The sequence below is a fragment of the Chelmon rostratus genome, chromosome 2, assembly GCF_017976325.1.
Source record: "Chelmon rostratus isolate fCheRos1 chromosome 2, fCheRos1.pri, whole genome shotgun sequence".
Taxonomy (NCBI): Eukaryota; Metazoa; Chordata; class Actinopteri; order Chaetodontiformes; family Chaetodontidae; genus Chelmon; species Chelmon rostratus.
This window is the reverse complement of record NC_055659.1, coordinates 29166783-29182235: the sequence shown is the minus strand read 5'-3', so window position 1 is coordinate 29182235 and position 15453 is coordinate 29166783. Positions and strand designations below refer to the sequence as shown.

The following is a 15453-nucleotide window of genomic DNA, read 5'->3' as shown; positions in this document are numbered from 1 at the left end:
ACTCCTTAAAACTAGATTTTGAGGTCACTTTACAGAAGCGGACCTCAGGAGTATGTCAAATGGCAGGTGTGAACAGGCTCCTTGTATTTTGCTGTATATTTTGCAGAAACAGAAAAAAGAAATGAATTTAGCTTTAAGCTGGATAAAACCTGCAAAGTGTGGTCATTAATATGCATATAAATCAGACATTATTCAGTTGGTCACGAGTGTCTGTCTGCTGTGATTGGCTGAACAGATGTGACTTGCATGTGCATGGAGCAGGAAGAGATGGAAAGTAATGCCGGGGGTCCCTCAGGAGCAGTGTTACAGTAAGAGCTGCTGATTTAAGTGGCACTAGTGTGGTTTACCACCGCAGACCTCAAACTGCCTGAGAAGTGGACATAGCACTTCTAAAATAAAACAAACATTCGGGCCTCATGCTTGTTATTTCAGACTTTTGTTTGCAGCTTTTAAAACCAACTGAGATTTGTTTGATGTAACATCTCACAAGATTTCACACTTCTGAAAACTGAGAAGTGTGGTGTTTCTGTGTGTCCTTACAGTACCTTAATCTCACAGCCCCACAACAAACTCTCACAAGTACATCACTGTGCAAGAATCCTGATTATCTAATGTCAGTCTGTAGATTTGGACGTGGTTCATGGACTCCAGATTAGAGCCCACACTTTTTCATCTTGTTTAACAATCAGTGAGTATGATAAAACTCCTGTGAAGCCAAAAACCTCAAGTAAACTTTGTGATTCTGTAAAATGTTGCTCCAAATGCAAGAAAAAAAGGTAAATGTCAACTGTAATCAGCTGTTCTGAACACTTACTACAGTCGTTTCAGCGGGCTTCATGGAATTAAAAGCAGTGACAGGCAGGCAGAAAGGAGATTTTCCACTGTGGCCATCAGGCAGGATTAAGGATATCTTATAATGCGCTGATTTTCATTCATGAACTGAGTTGTGGCAGCCATTAAATGAAAGATTCTGACAGATTCTGCCTCTTAACTCTCAACGTGCACATCATTTTATAGGTGTTATTATTTAAGACAAAAATGTGGGAGATTAGAAATAAGAATATTAAATAGTATGTGAAATGATAGCAACTGAAGGATCAGACAGACATTTAGCTGCATGCTTCTGGGTTTACCTATAGTTTGGTAGGGACAGCAGGCCAGAACACACACACACACACACACACTGCTGCACACAGTCAGTCAGCAGGCCGGGGGTCCTTTATCGACACATCCCATGGATTAGTCTTTCTTCCTGGACTGGGCGGAGGTGGAGAGCCCTGATGGAGGGTAATGATTGTGTCAGAGGGGTCCTGAACTTCAAACCCTTCCTCCCCACCGGGGTTAAGAGGAAAGCTGGACTCGCTGTGACCGCGATGCCCCCTCAGCTCTTTCATGTCCCCGGTTAGACCCCTCTATGTGACCCAGGCGTCCGGCCACAACAGGGTGGGGTCGATACGTACCGATAATGTCACACAGCATTGACAGCTACTGATAGATGATAGATCCTGGCCTGTAGATAACTGATGGAGTCAATAAATGGGTAACATTCTGCATTGATTCTGTACAGACTGACTGACTGATAACCCACCAACCATTGGAGGTCACAGGCTGGCTGATCGGTGACAACTCATTCATGATTTAGTGCTCATTAGTTAGTCACATGACCTCACCAGAACCAACTACCGCTGAGTTTAAAGTTGGTTCCCTTTGTCATAACAAATAATACAACTTTAAGTTCATGGCTAAGCATTGTACGTTAATGTGTAGACTCCCTCAGCAGCAAGTGTACACTATATACAGTATCATGAGACAAACATGAAACATTTAATGTCAGCTGGCCCATGAATTGTTCAGTGTCTTACCATTAACAGTGTAAATTATATAGCACTAATTAGCATGAACAGATTTTAGTGTGCTTGTTTAATTATTCAGGCAAAGAAATACTTCCAGTAATTAAAGATGCAATAATTCTAATATTGAGAGGAACAGTGAAATCTGCCACTGGCACCTCTTTCCTGTTTATGTCTGTACGTCACATGAGTCGTGATGTCAGCATTACTGAAATAAAAATCTTAAATCTGCGTGTTTCTTAGATTGTTGTGAAAGGTGTGATGTGAAAGACGTGGTCCTAAAACTGCTCCCACCGTGTCCATGTTGACTGAAAATGACATCACTTGATTGATTTAGTCAAAAGAACAACCCCTCCCAAACAGAACATGGCTGACACGATGCCAGATTGATTAGTGAGGTGAAATGGCCGTTCAGTCTGATGTTCATGGCAGCTCTCTGTGACTTTGTATTCAAATCATCTTGAACGGCAGCCTTTCACTGGAAGTCTGCATTCACTTGCTTTATTTAAATGGAGGTCACATCCAAATGTTCCTGCCAGCAGTGCAGCATTTCAGGAGCACTTCATAAATCATGAATATAGAAGAAATGATTGGCTGCTCCATACACATCCTGTCTGACAGTGACCCAGAGGACACCCCGATGGTTGACCAGTCCGCCTCGCTCTGAGGAAGGCATCCTTCCTGCAGCGAGTGTGTGTGTGTGTGTTTGCAGTCTCTGTCGGCTGAATGCAGCGGGCTTCAGCTGGACTTTCATCTCTGTGGAAATGCCTGTGAGATTAGATTTGTGATTCCGGCTATCATCTGCTCACATCCTTTAGGCGGGCAGCGCTGACCAGGCAAAGTTCCCTGTGATGGGTTTCTGCTCACATCGATAATCCAGCACACATCTTTGCTTCCACGCTAAAACGGCTCAAACCACCGTCAGTTGGCTGCGCGTTTGAACTTTAGCACAGAAATGTGGAATCTTATATTTTCAGAACCTTCATGAGTTCACACAACCCAGTTTCTGCAGTAAAATCAGAGATTTTTTTTTTAAACTAACACTACATTAATCTCCCTCACTTGGCACTTGTTGGTCTTCTTCAGATCTTCCCAAATTAGCTGCCCTGCCTGACCTTTTATGGCAAAGTAACTGCATCTAATTAAATACTTGGAAAAGTTCTACCCTTTGGAGTACAAAAATAGTCACTAGGGCAGTCCAGCTTCTCCTAGCATTTGCATATTTAAAAGTATAACTATCTACCCCAAGTAACCACAATTTGCCTTAAATGAAATGGTCAGTCCCATGGCACTGTGAAAAATGCCTGATCCTGTTCCTGTCAACATTTTAGTCTTATAACTATGACAATGATGTTTGGCCAACCTGAACTAAATAAATACATAAAAATCCCTAACAAACCAATAAAGCTTAATGAATGTTTCTAAAACTTCTGGTCAAAATTTCCAGTTGACATGACAGCTGCAGTTTTCACATGTGGCTGATTCACAAAGTTTTTCAGAGTTTATTTCTGTATGTTGACCTCCAACAACCTGAACAGGTGTGTTAATCTTACTTACATGTGTCACCTATGTTGTAGTTATTTTTCTGAGCCTACTTTTCAAGGATGTAGGAAGGTAACTAACTAGCTTTGTGGGAAGAAGACATGTCCTTTCTTTATCTTGCCTATGATCTGAATGGTCTAGATCATTAGAGGGTTAACCCCTTGACACCTGAATTTATTTAGAATCATATTAAAAAATGAATTCTGTGTGTTTTTGCTTTCAAATTGAGCCTAAATTAAGAGGAGTTTGTTAATTTTTCTGTAGCGCATACAACAGATATAAATTTAGGTATGATGCAAATTAGAGACAACAGACATTAATGCTTAAATGCAATAAAAATACTTTTTTAGAAATTCATAAATGTGCATCATAAAAGCCATTCAGAATTCATTTATTTCAACAGAACAGCCACAAAATTGGTTTACAACCATTACATTGTAACAACAACACAACGGATGTAATTTTCACTTTGACCGGTCCGACGAGAAACCAGTGCTTGCAAAAGGTTCCTAGGTGTGTGTTGAATATGCACAAGAGGAATGCATGCGCGATTCGGCTGCAATGTGGATTAAAGTGGTATGATGCGAATTCACGACAATCGGCGTTAAGGGGTTAAGAACTCACTCCATTCATTCATTCTATGTCCGTCTCATTCTCTGCACTCTTAAACAGAGGGCTGATGTACACTTTGATATCCTCAAATTCAGATTCTCCATAGTGCAACATGTACCATGCATTGACAACACACAGTACACACATACACAGACATGCATGCACACACATGCTCACATGCACATGAACACACAGACACACATGCCGGCAGTGTAAATGTTTCAGGAGTGCTGTGCAGAACACACATAGTGCATGTGATTGTGATCATGATGGATGGATGCTTGTTGGTGCCATACTCTCACAACACCTCTCTCACTCTCTCTCTCACACATACATGCATACACAGACACAGACACAGACACACACACACACACACACACACACACACACACACACACACACACACACACACACACACACACAGAGTCTGGTCACTGGCCATAAATGTTTCACTTTCTCTCTTTCTACCAAATGGAATCCGTTAGCCAACCGTTGTTAAACTGTCAGCCTCTTGCCTCTTCCCCTCTGTTTCGGTATTTATTAATTTAGCTTGACCCTGTTTTTCTTTCCTCTCCCTTCCTTCATTTCTTTTTCCCCCTTTGAAGAGGAGAGCAGAGAGAATCTGGCTGTACAGGTCCCAGTGGTGGCTGGGTCGTCGTGGTCGACTGGCCTCCTGTCCCACTGAAGCAGAAACATGAGGCTTTCTCTGCACTGCCTGCCATTACCATGCTCTGCTTTGATGCAGGGAAGAGGAGGATGAGGAGGAGAGGAGTGAAGAGAAGAGAGTAGAAAACGAAAGGAAGTGGAGAGATGGATGAGAAAGAGGAGAAGAGCAGGAATGACAGAAAAAGGAGAGGAGACAAAGAAATGAGAAGGAAGGATGAGAGGACAGGATGACTGGAGAGAAGAGGAGGAGAAGGAGGAGAGGAAGAGGGGGGAGTGGGGGTGGAGAGAAGAGGAGGACAAGAAAGGGGAGAGGAGAAAAGGAGAAGAGAGGAGGAAGTGAAGTGAAGAGAGAAAGAGGAGAGCAGAAAAAGGAGGAGGAGGAAACAAGAGAAGATGAGAGTTAAATGGTAGAGCTGTGGAGGAGTAGAAGAAGAGAACACAAGAGGAGAGAGGAACTAAAGTAAACCTCAACAAACCAAAGTCTCTTCATGGTATTTCTATTCATCATTTTCTGCCAATCTCAGTGTGATCGCTTCTGTTTCCAGACAGATGTGAAAATAGATTGTACAAACAGCACAATATCCTCCCAATATTCACTCCTAAAGCTCCTTTTAGAGCAGGAGCAGTGGGAGGGTGATACAGCAGCAGGAGGAGGAAGAGGAGCACTGTTTAATGGAAGTGATGTGCTGCTTTTAACCTCGAGGAGGCCTGAAGAGTCCCTGAGTGTTTGGATGGCCAACTGAGCCGTCAGCTGAAGCACAGCAGCCTGATGCTGAAAGCTCCTGTACTATGTGTGTGTGTGTGTGTGTGTGTGTGTGTGTGTGTGTGTGTATACAAGCTGGAGCTAAATGGTGCCCATGTGCTGCTCCTGCATGCTATATAACCTCTTCTTTTTAAAAGGCATTCCTTGTTTTATGTAATTTAGCGTAATTTAAAAGCAGTCTGTGGTTTAACGATGCAGTCTATCACTGGCCCAGTCCAACTTCCCTCCATGCTGGATGCTTCCATACCTCACGATTTATATCTCAAGCCAACATTCAGCGCCAAAGTAATCAGAACCACAGTGTGTCCTTATGTAGCAAAACAAAAGTGCAGTGACCTATACAGGCAGGCTCCAAAAGAGAGTCAAGGTCAAAGTCAAGTCCATGGACACCATATTAACCCTATAATGCCGTGGGTCATATTTGATATATGTATTTCTGAAATGTTTTGCATTACCTTATGGTAAAAACGATACAAACAAAAAAACATATTTGCTAATTTAAAAGAATTAAAAAACACTCACAACTCTGTACAATCATCAATTCATAAATTATCATCATATGTTAAAGGGCCAAATAAAGTCTTCAAATTCAAAAAAATTGAATTTTCTGTCCATTATTTCTTGGGTCAGGCATTATAGGGTTAAAACGTCCAGCAGCCCAAGTGAACATGTTTACAGGCGACTACAAAAACAGTTTTGGTCTCCATAGCTAATTTCTCCATTAATGACAACTGTACAGGGTGAATTCTTCTAGAGCTCACTCCTTTAAATTCTATTAAATTTTCAAGTCATGCACAATAATAGGCACAGCCAAACACACAGTGTTTAGAACAGCAAATATAAAGAGTTTACGGAGCGGTTGGTTCATACTGCATTGTGGAAAATAATGAAAGGCAAAAGCAGGACATTCCAGAAAGCAGCCTGATTGTTTACATTTTCTTACTGTATGCTTTTGCAGCCATGTACTAAAAATCTGTGAGGGGGGAAATGCTTGTTAGACCTGTAGGATAGACAAAATGCATGCTGGTGAGAAACAGTCTAACAGGTTTGAGTTTCACTTACTGTGACACAAGAACACTCCTGTTGAGTCCACACAATCCACACACTTCTTTCTAGAAAGAGACTTTGTTTTAATAAACGAGTCGACTTCCTGCAACAAAGCACTGGAAGTGATTTATTATCTGTTCGTGGCTGAATCTTTGATGGTGGTTTTTAACATATTTTTCTACTTTCTTACCATAGGCTTTTAATACCTCATGCATTCAATAACTTCATTTCACTTATTATTTTAATTGGGTTTTCCCTTCCACCTTACCTTATTACTGTTGTGCAGCAACACAATTTCCTCGAAGGCACAGTCAAAGTTTAATCTTTGCTTCTGCAGCTCTCATTCAGAGAGGCTGATCATTAAAGGAAGGACACTTTTGCAGGCATTTAGTTGCTGTACTGTGGTGCTGCACCCGTGATTATCTGCATTCATATTGTGTGATTTTGAGAATATAATTTGGCTTGAAATCTACAAAGGGCTAAAGTAACTCTAAAACGTGTGCATGTTTCTTTCTCTTCTCAGTGGTGGTGCTGTACGTGCAAGGCCTGGGAACCAAGGAGTGGAGAGAGGTGAGGGAAACGGCTTTAAGTCTTGAGTCCGGGTGAAATTGTTGTTTTTTTTCAGTTCTTCAAGATAAAACTGATGACTGGGTCGATCAGAAAATGTATGTTTTGCTGAAAGTTCAGTTTGCAACTGACAAAAAATGGGGTGGTCCTGACAGTCTGCCGTAAATGGACTTTGCACTATGCATGGTTAAACTCCATCAACAGTGAGCACAGTCACCTGATGTTTGTCCACATACAAGATCTTAAGGTGAGTATGTGGAGGTCAGTGGTCATGTGATAAGTAGTGGTACCATTTGAAGCAGCAGTACTGACACTGTCACAGTGCGAGCTTTCATTTTCACAGCAGTGGTCTGGTGTGTTTGTGAAGGATGGTTGTTTCTCTATTTCCTTTAGACGCTTTGACAGTTGTGTTTCCTTGTGTCCACCGTTGGTCAGTACAATATTATGTTAGCCTGTGCATCTTAACTTATACTTTCCACAACTGAATAGCTGTGAGCGTCTGCATAATGTCTTTTACTTCATCTTTCCAGGGACATGAGGGTCCTGCGAGTATCTCTGTGCAGCCCACAATGTATAACCATGCAGACATATGCACATGTGAGCATGTGTGAACACTTACTGCCTTACAACCATAACTGTGTGGAGTGTCCTCTTTGTGTATCCAGCCATTACCCATAAAGCATGTGACGTGCAATATCACAACTGTCCTCAAGTGGGTGTTAACAGGACTTAATGGACTTCCATCTGATTGATTGATTCTTAAACTGCATTTATCAATAATTTATATTAAAAATGGATCAAATGAATTTATAATGACCGTGTAATGTCGTGACAAACCTACAGAATTATCACAAGTTCTGCAATTTCCCTCAGCTGTAGCGTCTCTCAGTTCACTGTTTCAGTTTGTGCATCCTGCAACTTTACTTTCTGGTTCAGTTTCACTACTCCAGCCAGATATTTTTCTGGTGGAGACAGAAACAGAGCTCAAAGAGAATGAGTATTAGTAGGTGGCCTGAAACACAACTTGAAATGACTGCTATTGCTCTGTTTGCTGGATGTGTAAATAGGCAACACAAATCCAACACATCAGCCCTGACAGCTGTAAAGCCCTGATATGTCAGACCTGTGTGTGATATTGGCTGTTTCTTTTATACAGTCGATTTTTACATTGTTTTAAAATACTCTCTAATATTAAGCCAGATAGGCTTCAGTTGAAATGATTTAAGCCTACAACCCACTACAGTCTACATCCCACTTCACAGCTCTTGTAATCTTTTGCCTATGTTGTGGCATGAAATACTGTTAAATATTTTTTAACGATCACATATCACATGTCACATGTGTATAAATACAAACTGCTCACTGTTAAAACCTCTTACATGTCAACCTCACGCTGGTGGTTATGATCAGTGTTTGAAGGAAACCCCTGAAGAAGTGTTCATCCACTGTAAACAAAAGCACTAATCCAGCAGTGGCTGCAGTGTGAAGTACTGAATTTCAGAATTACCACTTACATGTATTAATCACAGTAAAACACTCAACTCTAGTGAGACATGTATTTTGTGTTTTAATCAAGGCTTGCTTGTTAATCAAAAGCTCTTCTTTTAAATGCTCCTGGAATTTTGATGAGTATGTGTTGGAGAGCAGGAGCAGAAAGAGACAAAACAGAGCCACTCAACAAAATGAAAAAAAACATTCCTCTTAAACAAGGCTGAGCTTGAAAATACCAGCAATCCCTCAAAAAAGTCTTTCTCATTCTCAGCACATTTGTGAAAACCCAAACAAACCGACATGTAAAAAATGGCCCGTGCTTTCCTCCAGTAAGGTCAGAACTAAAGAGAGTCTCAGCAGGCGTGCAGCAAGATGTGCTGTGACGGTCACACTGATCAGACTGTTTTAAAGCAAACAGAATGTAATAAAACTAAGCCCTTCTGTGAAGCCTCGGCAGCCAAATATAGGAATTCATAACATGGAAAATCATGAGAGACGCTCTGGGTGTTCGGCCCTGGAACACTGTGGCTTTGTAAAGATAGAAAACCTCATCTCATCTCTCTCTCTCTCTCCTCTGCCTCGGTGTCTCTCACTCTCTGCTCTACAGTCATTTGTGCTTTGTTCTGTCAAAAAAAATCAGGCTGAATTTGTCAGAAAAAGGCTAGAGCTATTTGTTAAGTCCTTCATACATTTTTAACTACTAGCTAATTTCAAATTAGTTAAATGTTAACCATTTGAACGGCTAAAACTTAAGGAATGTCTTAGCTCAGCTTAGCAAAGAATATATTAATGTAACTGTCAGACCTTTTGCATACATGGAAAGATGTGTGGCTTATGTTTTTTTGTCAGTTGGCTCAACATTATTGCTGTAGAAGTTCTATTGTGTTTTTTCTTTTAAAGGTATGCGATTTAAAAACTCTACATTTACTTTATTATTACACTGAATTCTGATCAGTCAGGTCATATCCACAGCATCCCATTTCCTGTTCTACTCTTCAGTCTAAATTAGAAATATTAGCAGGCTAACGTTAGCTTTGGCAGTAGGTTCAGTTAGCAGCTCAATAGTTCTAGCCGTCACTTACTGGGTGTAAATATTTAGTAACAACTCATATCTATGTAAGAACTAGTTTGTGGCATGCAGCCTGGCTTAATTAGTGATTAAATCTGCACTTAGTACAGACCTACATTATAACTGGGCTGTGTTTAAACTTTTGGTAGCATCGGTACTGGCCACTACCTGGAGCATCTCTGGGTCAGTTGAACGTGGCGGTGCTGTTTGGATTGTGTAGGAGCAGTGTGAACTGGCACTAGGGGGGGTGACTCTGGGACGCCGGAGTTCACTGCCTAACCTCCTGGAGGTGTAGTGGGACTAAGTAGGCGAAACACTGTTGAAGGGAGGTTTCCACCTGATGACCCCCAGAGACGTGTTAGGAATCACTGCTCTTTGGCAGGTATAGAGGCAGATTAGAGCTCCAAGGTTCTTCACTGAGAATGAATCCTCTTTTTGAGCACAAGTATCTTGTGTTTAAATTAACTCACAACTAGCTTGGCTAGTGACTGTTGTGAATAGAGCAGCTGACAACATGGGAAAGACCATGTGACTGCTTGGAAAGACAGCTGACAGGAGGGAAAAGACCCCACAGGTGCTGGTATGGGCTAGCAACCCATGGCAGCAGTGGCAAGCCTTAACCTTGCTACAACCAGACTTAGCTACAACCAATATAAGGAAAATACCCCAAGAGTCAGCGAGAGCAGGGGTGGAAGATGACTCACAGGTGGATTGCATGGTAACGAACAGGATAACGGATATGACTATGCCTTGGATACATGACTCAGTGAGGGATGGGGGCACGGACCCATCTCTTAGGGCCAGAGGTAGCAGTACTCAGGTGACAGGGAAGGCAACTAAGGAGAGCAAAAGTTGTGCAGCAGAGGATAAGAAGCTTCAAGTTTGCCCATGTGGCTGGCAGAAAATAACATCAATCCGAGGCCTTAGAACTCATCAGGGAAGGAGGAAGTGTTTAGCGGTGGAAGGGCAGAGTGGCCGCATCGACCAGTATTTCTTGAGAAGTCAGTCGAATCAGTCGGATGAAGTCCAGCGACAGGTAGAAAACCACAGTTCGCAGGATATCAGTAACACTATCCCTGGAGAGGAGGAGGTACGGAGAGGGGATGCAGTTGGTGTTGAGGGCAACAGGCCAGCCAAGGAGAGAAGCATGGAGCAGAAAGCTAGAGTTAAGTGGCCGAGGGCTAATGATAGCAAAGAGTGGGAGGCAGTTGATAGAGATTTATCAGTCATATTAAGCAGGCTTAGAGGAGATGTAGTGGAGAAATTGGATAAAATTGGAGATGTGATCTACTCCTATGGTCGAGAGAGATTTGGGGTGCTTGTCAAAAGGAAAGGCGAGAGGGTGCAGGTCGGCAAGTCTAGGCGGCAAAGAGAAATAGAGAAGTTAGTAAAGGAAAGGAGGCAGTTAAGAAAGCAGTGGAGGAAGGCGACAGAAGAAGAAAGGGAGGGAATTAAGGTGTTGCAGGAGGAACTGAGAAGCAGGTTAGCAGTACTCAGAAGGGCAGAACACCTTAGGGAGAAGAGAAAGAAGAAGGAACGTGCAAGGTCAGCATTTTTTAGGAACCCCTTTAATTTTGTGAAAGGCTTGTTTAATCAAGAAAAAGGAGGGCAACTTAAGGCAACGAAATCAGAGATTGAACAGTATTTGAAGTCGACGTATTCAGATTCAAAGGAGAATAGGAACATAGGTCTTCCACCTGACATGCCACCATTAGGGGAAGTGGAGCAGGAGATGGATGTGAGCCCACCTAGGTGGAGAGAAGTGGTGGAGGTGGTTAGGCGTGCAAAGGCTTCTTCGGCCCCAGGGCCTAATGGAGTCCCCTACCGTGTCTATAAGAGTGCACCTGGCATCTTAAGGACACTATGGAGATACCTGAGAATAGTTTGGGAGAAACAAAGTATTCCAAGAGCATGGCGCAGGGCAGGAGGTGTCTTCATCCCTAAGGAGAAGGAGTCATCGGACCTTAGCCAGTTTCGGATGATTTCTCTCCTAAATGTTGAGGGAAAGATTTTCTTTAGTATCGTAGCACAGAGGCTGGCTAAATACTTAGAAAGGAATGGTATGATAGATACGACAGTGCAAAAAGCAGGGATACCAGGATTTGCGGGATGCTTAGAGCATACTAGCATGATTTGGCATCAGATTCAGACAGCTAAGAGGGAGAAAAGAGACTTGAATGTTGTATTTTTAGATCTGGCTAATGCGTTTGGGTCAGTGCCACATAACCTTATTTGGAGTTCCTTTGACTACTTTAAAGTGCCGGAGATAGTTGTTAACTTGGTGAAAGCATATTTCCAAGACATCAGACTGTGTGCAAGTATCGCAGAGCTCACAACAGGCTGGCAAAGATTGGAGGTTGGTATTATGGCAGGATGTACAGTGTCCCCGCTAGCTTTCACAATGGCTATGGAGGTAATTATTAGGGCTTCCAAGTGGGTCGTAGGTGGAGAGAGACGGCAGAATGGAATGCGTCTTCCACCAATTAGGGCCTATATGGATGATATGACACTGCTAACTTCAACAGTGCCATGTACAAGGAGGTTGTTAGATAAAGTCAATCAGAATCTCAAGTGGGCTAGTATGAAGATTAAGCCTAGTAAGTCAAGGAGTATTTCAATATACAGAGGGAAAGTAAGTGATAGAAAGTTTGCTATAGATGGTGAGGAAATCCCAACAATTAGGGAGAAATCAGTTAAGAGTCTAGGACGGTGGTACAATGTGGACCTGAATGATGTTGAACAGGTTGTGCAATTTAGAAAGGATGTTGCAGAAGGGCTGGAGAGAATAGATAAATCAGGGCTCCCAGGAAAACTGAGGTTGTGGTGCTTGCAGTTTGGCTTGTATCCTAGGTTAATGTGGCCAATGTCAGTATATGAAGTCCCATTATCTGTAGCAGAGAGAATGGAAAGGCTAGTTAGCTCTTATATTAGAAAATGGTTGGGTGCTCCCAGGTGCTTAAGCAATGTAGCTTTGTATGGGAAAGGAATGCTTCAGCTGCCAGTATCCAGTCTAACAGAGGAGTTTAAATGCACTAAGGTTAGGACAGAACTTTTATTATCTGGGAGTAAGGACATGTTAGTTAGCAATGTGGTTCCGAATCCTTCTGGGGGGAGGAAATGGAACCCAAGGGCAGCAGTGCAGGAGGCAGAGGCAGCTCTTAGGCATGCAGAAATAGTAGGAAATGTTCAATTTGGCCGGGGAGGCTTGGGGCTTGGCCCAGGCAAACCAGTGTGGAATAAAGCAGGTCTAAAGGAGAAAAGAAAGCTTGTAGTGGAACAGGTGCGTAGGCAGGAGGAGTTGTTAAGAGGGGCAAAAGCAGTTGGTCAAGCCAAACAGGGACAATGGTTGAATTGGGAAGGTGTTGAGAAGAGGAAACTTAGTTGGAGGGACCTGTGGAATATGGAGGAAGGCCGTATTAAATTTCTGATAGGGGCGACATACGATGTGTTGCCAACCCCGCAGAACCTAAGTCTCTGGGTACAGGGCGATCAATCGTGCCCACTCTGCTCAGGTACAGCAAGTTTAAAGCACATTTTGTCAGGTTGTAGAATTAGCTTATCACAAGGCCGGTATACATGGCGGCATAATCAGGTGCTGAGAAGCTTAGCCGCAGGCATTGAGGAGAGAAGGAAGCAGGTGAATTCTGGAAGTTCTAGAAAGGAGAGGTTAGATGTGCAGTTTGTTCGAGAGGGGGAGAAAAATAAAGCTGCTAAGTCAGGGAGAAAGCAGGGAGGTGGCTGCCTGGTAGGGGCTGATGATTGGCAAATGCAGGTTGACTTGGGAGGACAGCTAGTTGTGCCCCAGGAAATAGTTTATAGTAATCTGAGGCCAGACATTGTCTTATGGTCCATGAGTAAAAAGACTGTGTATTTTATTGAGTTAACAGTCCCTTGGGAAAATTCAGTGGAGGCAGCTTATGAAAGGAAGAAGACTAAGTATGCAGATTTAAAGACAGAATCTGAGCAGAGGGGATGGAAGACCAGGGTCTGTCCGGTTGAAGTGGGGTGTAGAGGTTTTGTTGCAGGGTCAGCTGTTTCACTGTTGAGGGAGCTGGGAGTGCATGGGCAAAATTTAAGAAAGACAGTGAGGGAGATGTCAGATGAGGCTGCTAGGTCTAGTCAGTGGATATGGATCAGGAGAAATAATAGTAGTTGGGGGGTGAAATAGGGACAGTGGGGGGGCAGGCAGAGGACATGCATGCCTAACCCGGCAAGAGAAGAGGTTAAAGTCTGAACAAGACACCTCTCCTCTGCTCTGCTTTCCCCGCCCCATCTTCTCGCTCTGCCAATAGGAAGAGAACCAGGAAGTTTAGATAAGGTGGGGGTGTGGCCAGCTAGAGTCTCTCTTTGTGACCATGCGGCCTGTTCAGGTGAGTTTGCGTGGTAAGACACAGAGTTGGCTTGTTTTTTGATCTTTTTGGTTGTTTTCCTGTTTTGTCTGCTTCTTGAAGGAAATGTTAGGGTTTGTTTTCCTGCTCTGTTTGCTTTTTGAAGGAAATGGTAGGGTTTGCTGCTTCTTGAAGGAAATGTTAGAAGAGGCTGTTAAATCTAGTCTGTGGTTTAGGCCTCCACCTTCAGCACCTTCTAAATTTTCCACCCCCTACCCGAACAAGGGTCTGTATCCAATCCCTACTTTCATCTTTTGACTCTACCTCTTTATTTTCTATCCCCTACCCGAACCAGGGTTTGTATTCCCACCCCGCTTTTTCTTGGTGCAGTTGGTGAGAGGCAGGGGTAGATGATGGTAGTGTGGCAATCGGCAGTTACATGTGGCATCTAGGCCTGTGGTAGCATTGTAGCAGCTAACAATAGCTAAAGCGGTGAGAGTATGATAGTATCTTAGCAGTTAGTATTGGTAGCTAGCAATTAACATTAACAGTATAGGTGAATCTAGCGTTATTGTCTTCTTCTGTCTCTCTTAGCAGGTAGCGGTTAGCACATAACATTAGCTAAATGGTAGCATCGGAACTGTATTGTCTTCTTCTGTTCTTCCTAGCGGTTAGCAGTAGCATTAGCAATAGTTAAATGGTAGCATCGGTACTGGCCACTACCTGGAGCATCTCTGGGTCAGTTGAACGTGGCGGTGCTGTTTGGATTGTGTAGGAGCAGTGTGAACTGGCACTAGGGGGGGTGACTCTGGGACGCCGGAGTTCACTGCCTAACCTCCTGGAGGTGTAGTGGGACTAAGTAGGCGAAACACTGTTGAAGGGAGGTTTCCACCTGATGACCCCCAGAGACGTGTTAGGAATCACTGCTCTTTGGCAGGTATAGAGGCAGATTAGAGCTCCAAGGTTCTTCACTGAGAATGAATCCTCTTTTTGAGCACAAGTATCTTGTGTTTAAATTAACTAGGACCAGCTGGTGCACGTCCCTACAGTTGGATTTCAGTCAGTACTTTGGCAGACAGTCTTTGTTACTGCCTCTTTCAAATCTTCTTCAAAAGTTCTTGAAAATCATGTTTAATCACTATTTCATGTAAGTATGTAAGTTAGTGAAGCTCAGGATCAGAGTGGTCTAAAAGTTGAATACGGGACAGGGTGATTAGGAATGTAACTTGGTACAAGATCATACAGAGTCTGATAAGTGTACTTAACAGCTTAACATCTTGTAGTTTATTGTGAATTCAGTGGAGTGAAGTCAGTGAATGGAAGCAGGAACAGGGATAATGTGAGACAGCTGGCTAGTTCTAGTTAATGACAGCTGCAATCTGAACACACTGTAAATGGTTTGAAACATCTTGACTGAAAAAAATATGTTGGGGGAATTACAATAATCAAGCCAGGAAAAAATAAAGCATGAATTAATAGTTCAAGATCTGTAGAAGACAGAGATACATCTGAAGATGT

The 15453-nt window shown here is 42.9% G+C and overlaps 1 protein-coding gene across 1 annotated transcript in view; it reads left to right on the top strand.

Moving 5' to 3' along the window:
• The window catches only part of LOC121613881 (copine-9-like), a 154795-nt gene that overhangs the window by 17376 nt on the left and 121966 nt on the right, over positions 1-15453 (top strand). The window contains exon 3 of the mRNA XM_041947578.1: positions 7004-7050. Coding sequence (XP_041803512.1) covers positions 7004-7050 — 47 coding nt within the window. The remainder of the gene's footprint in view (positions 1-7003; positions 7051-15453) is intronic.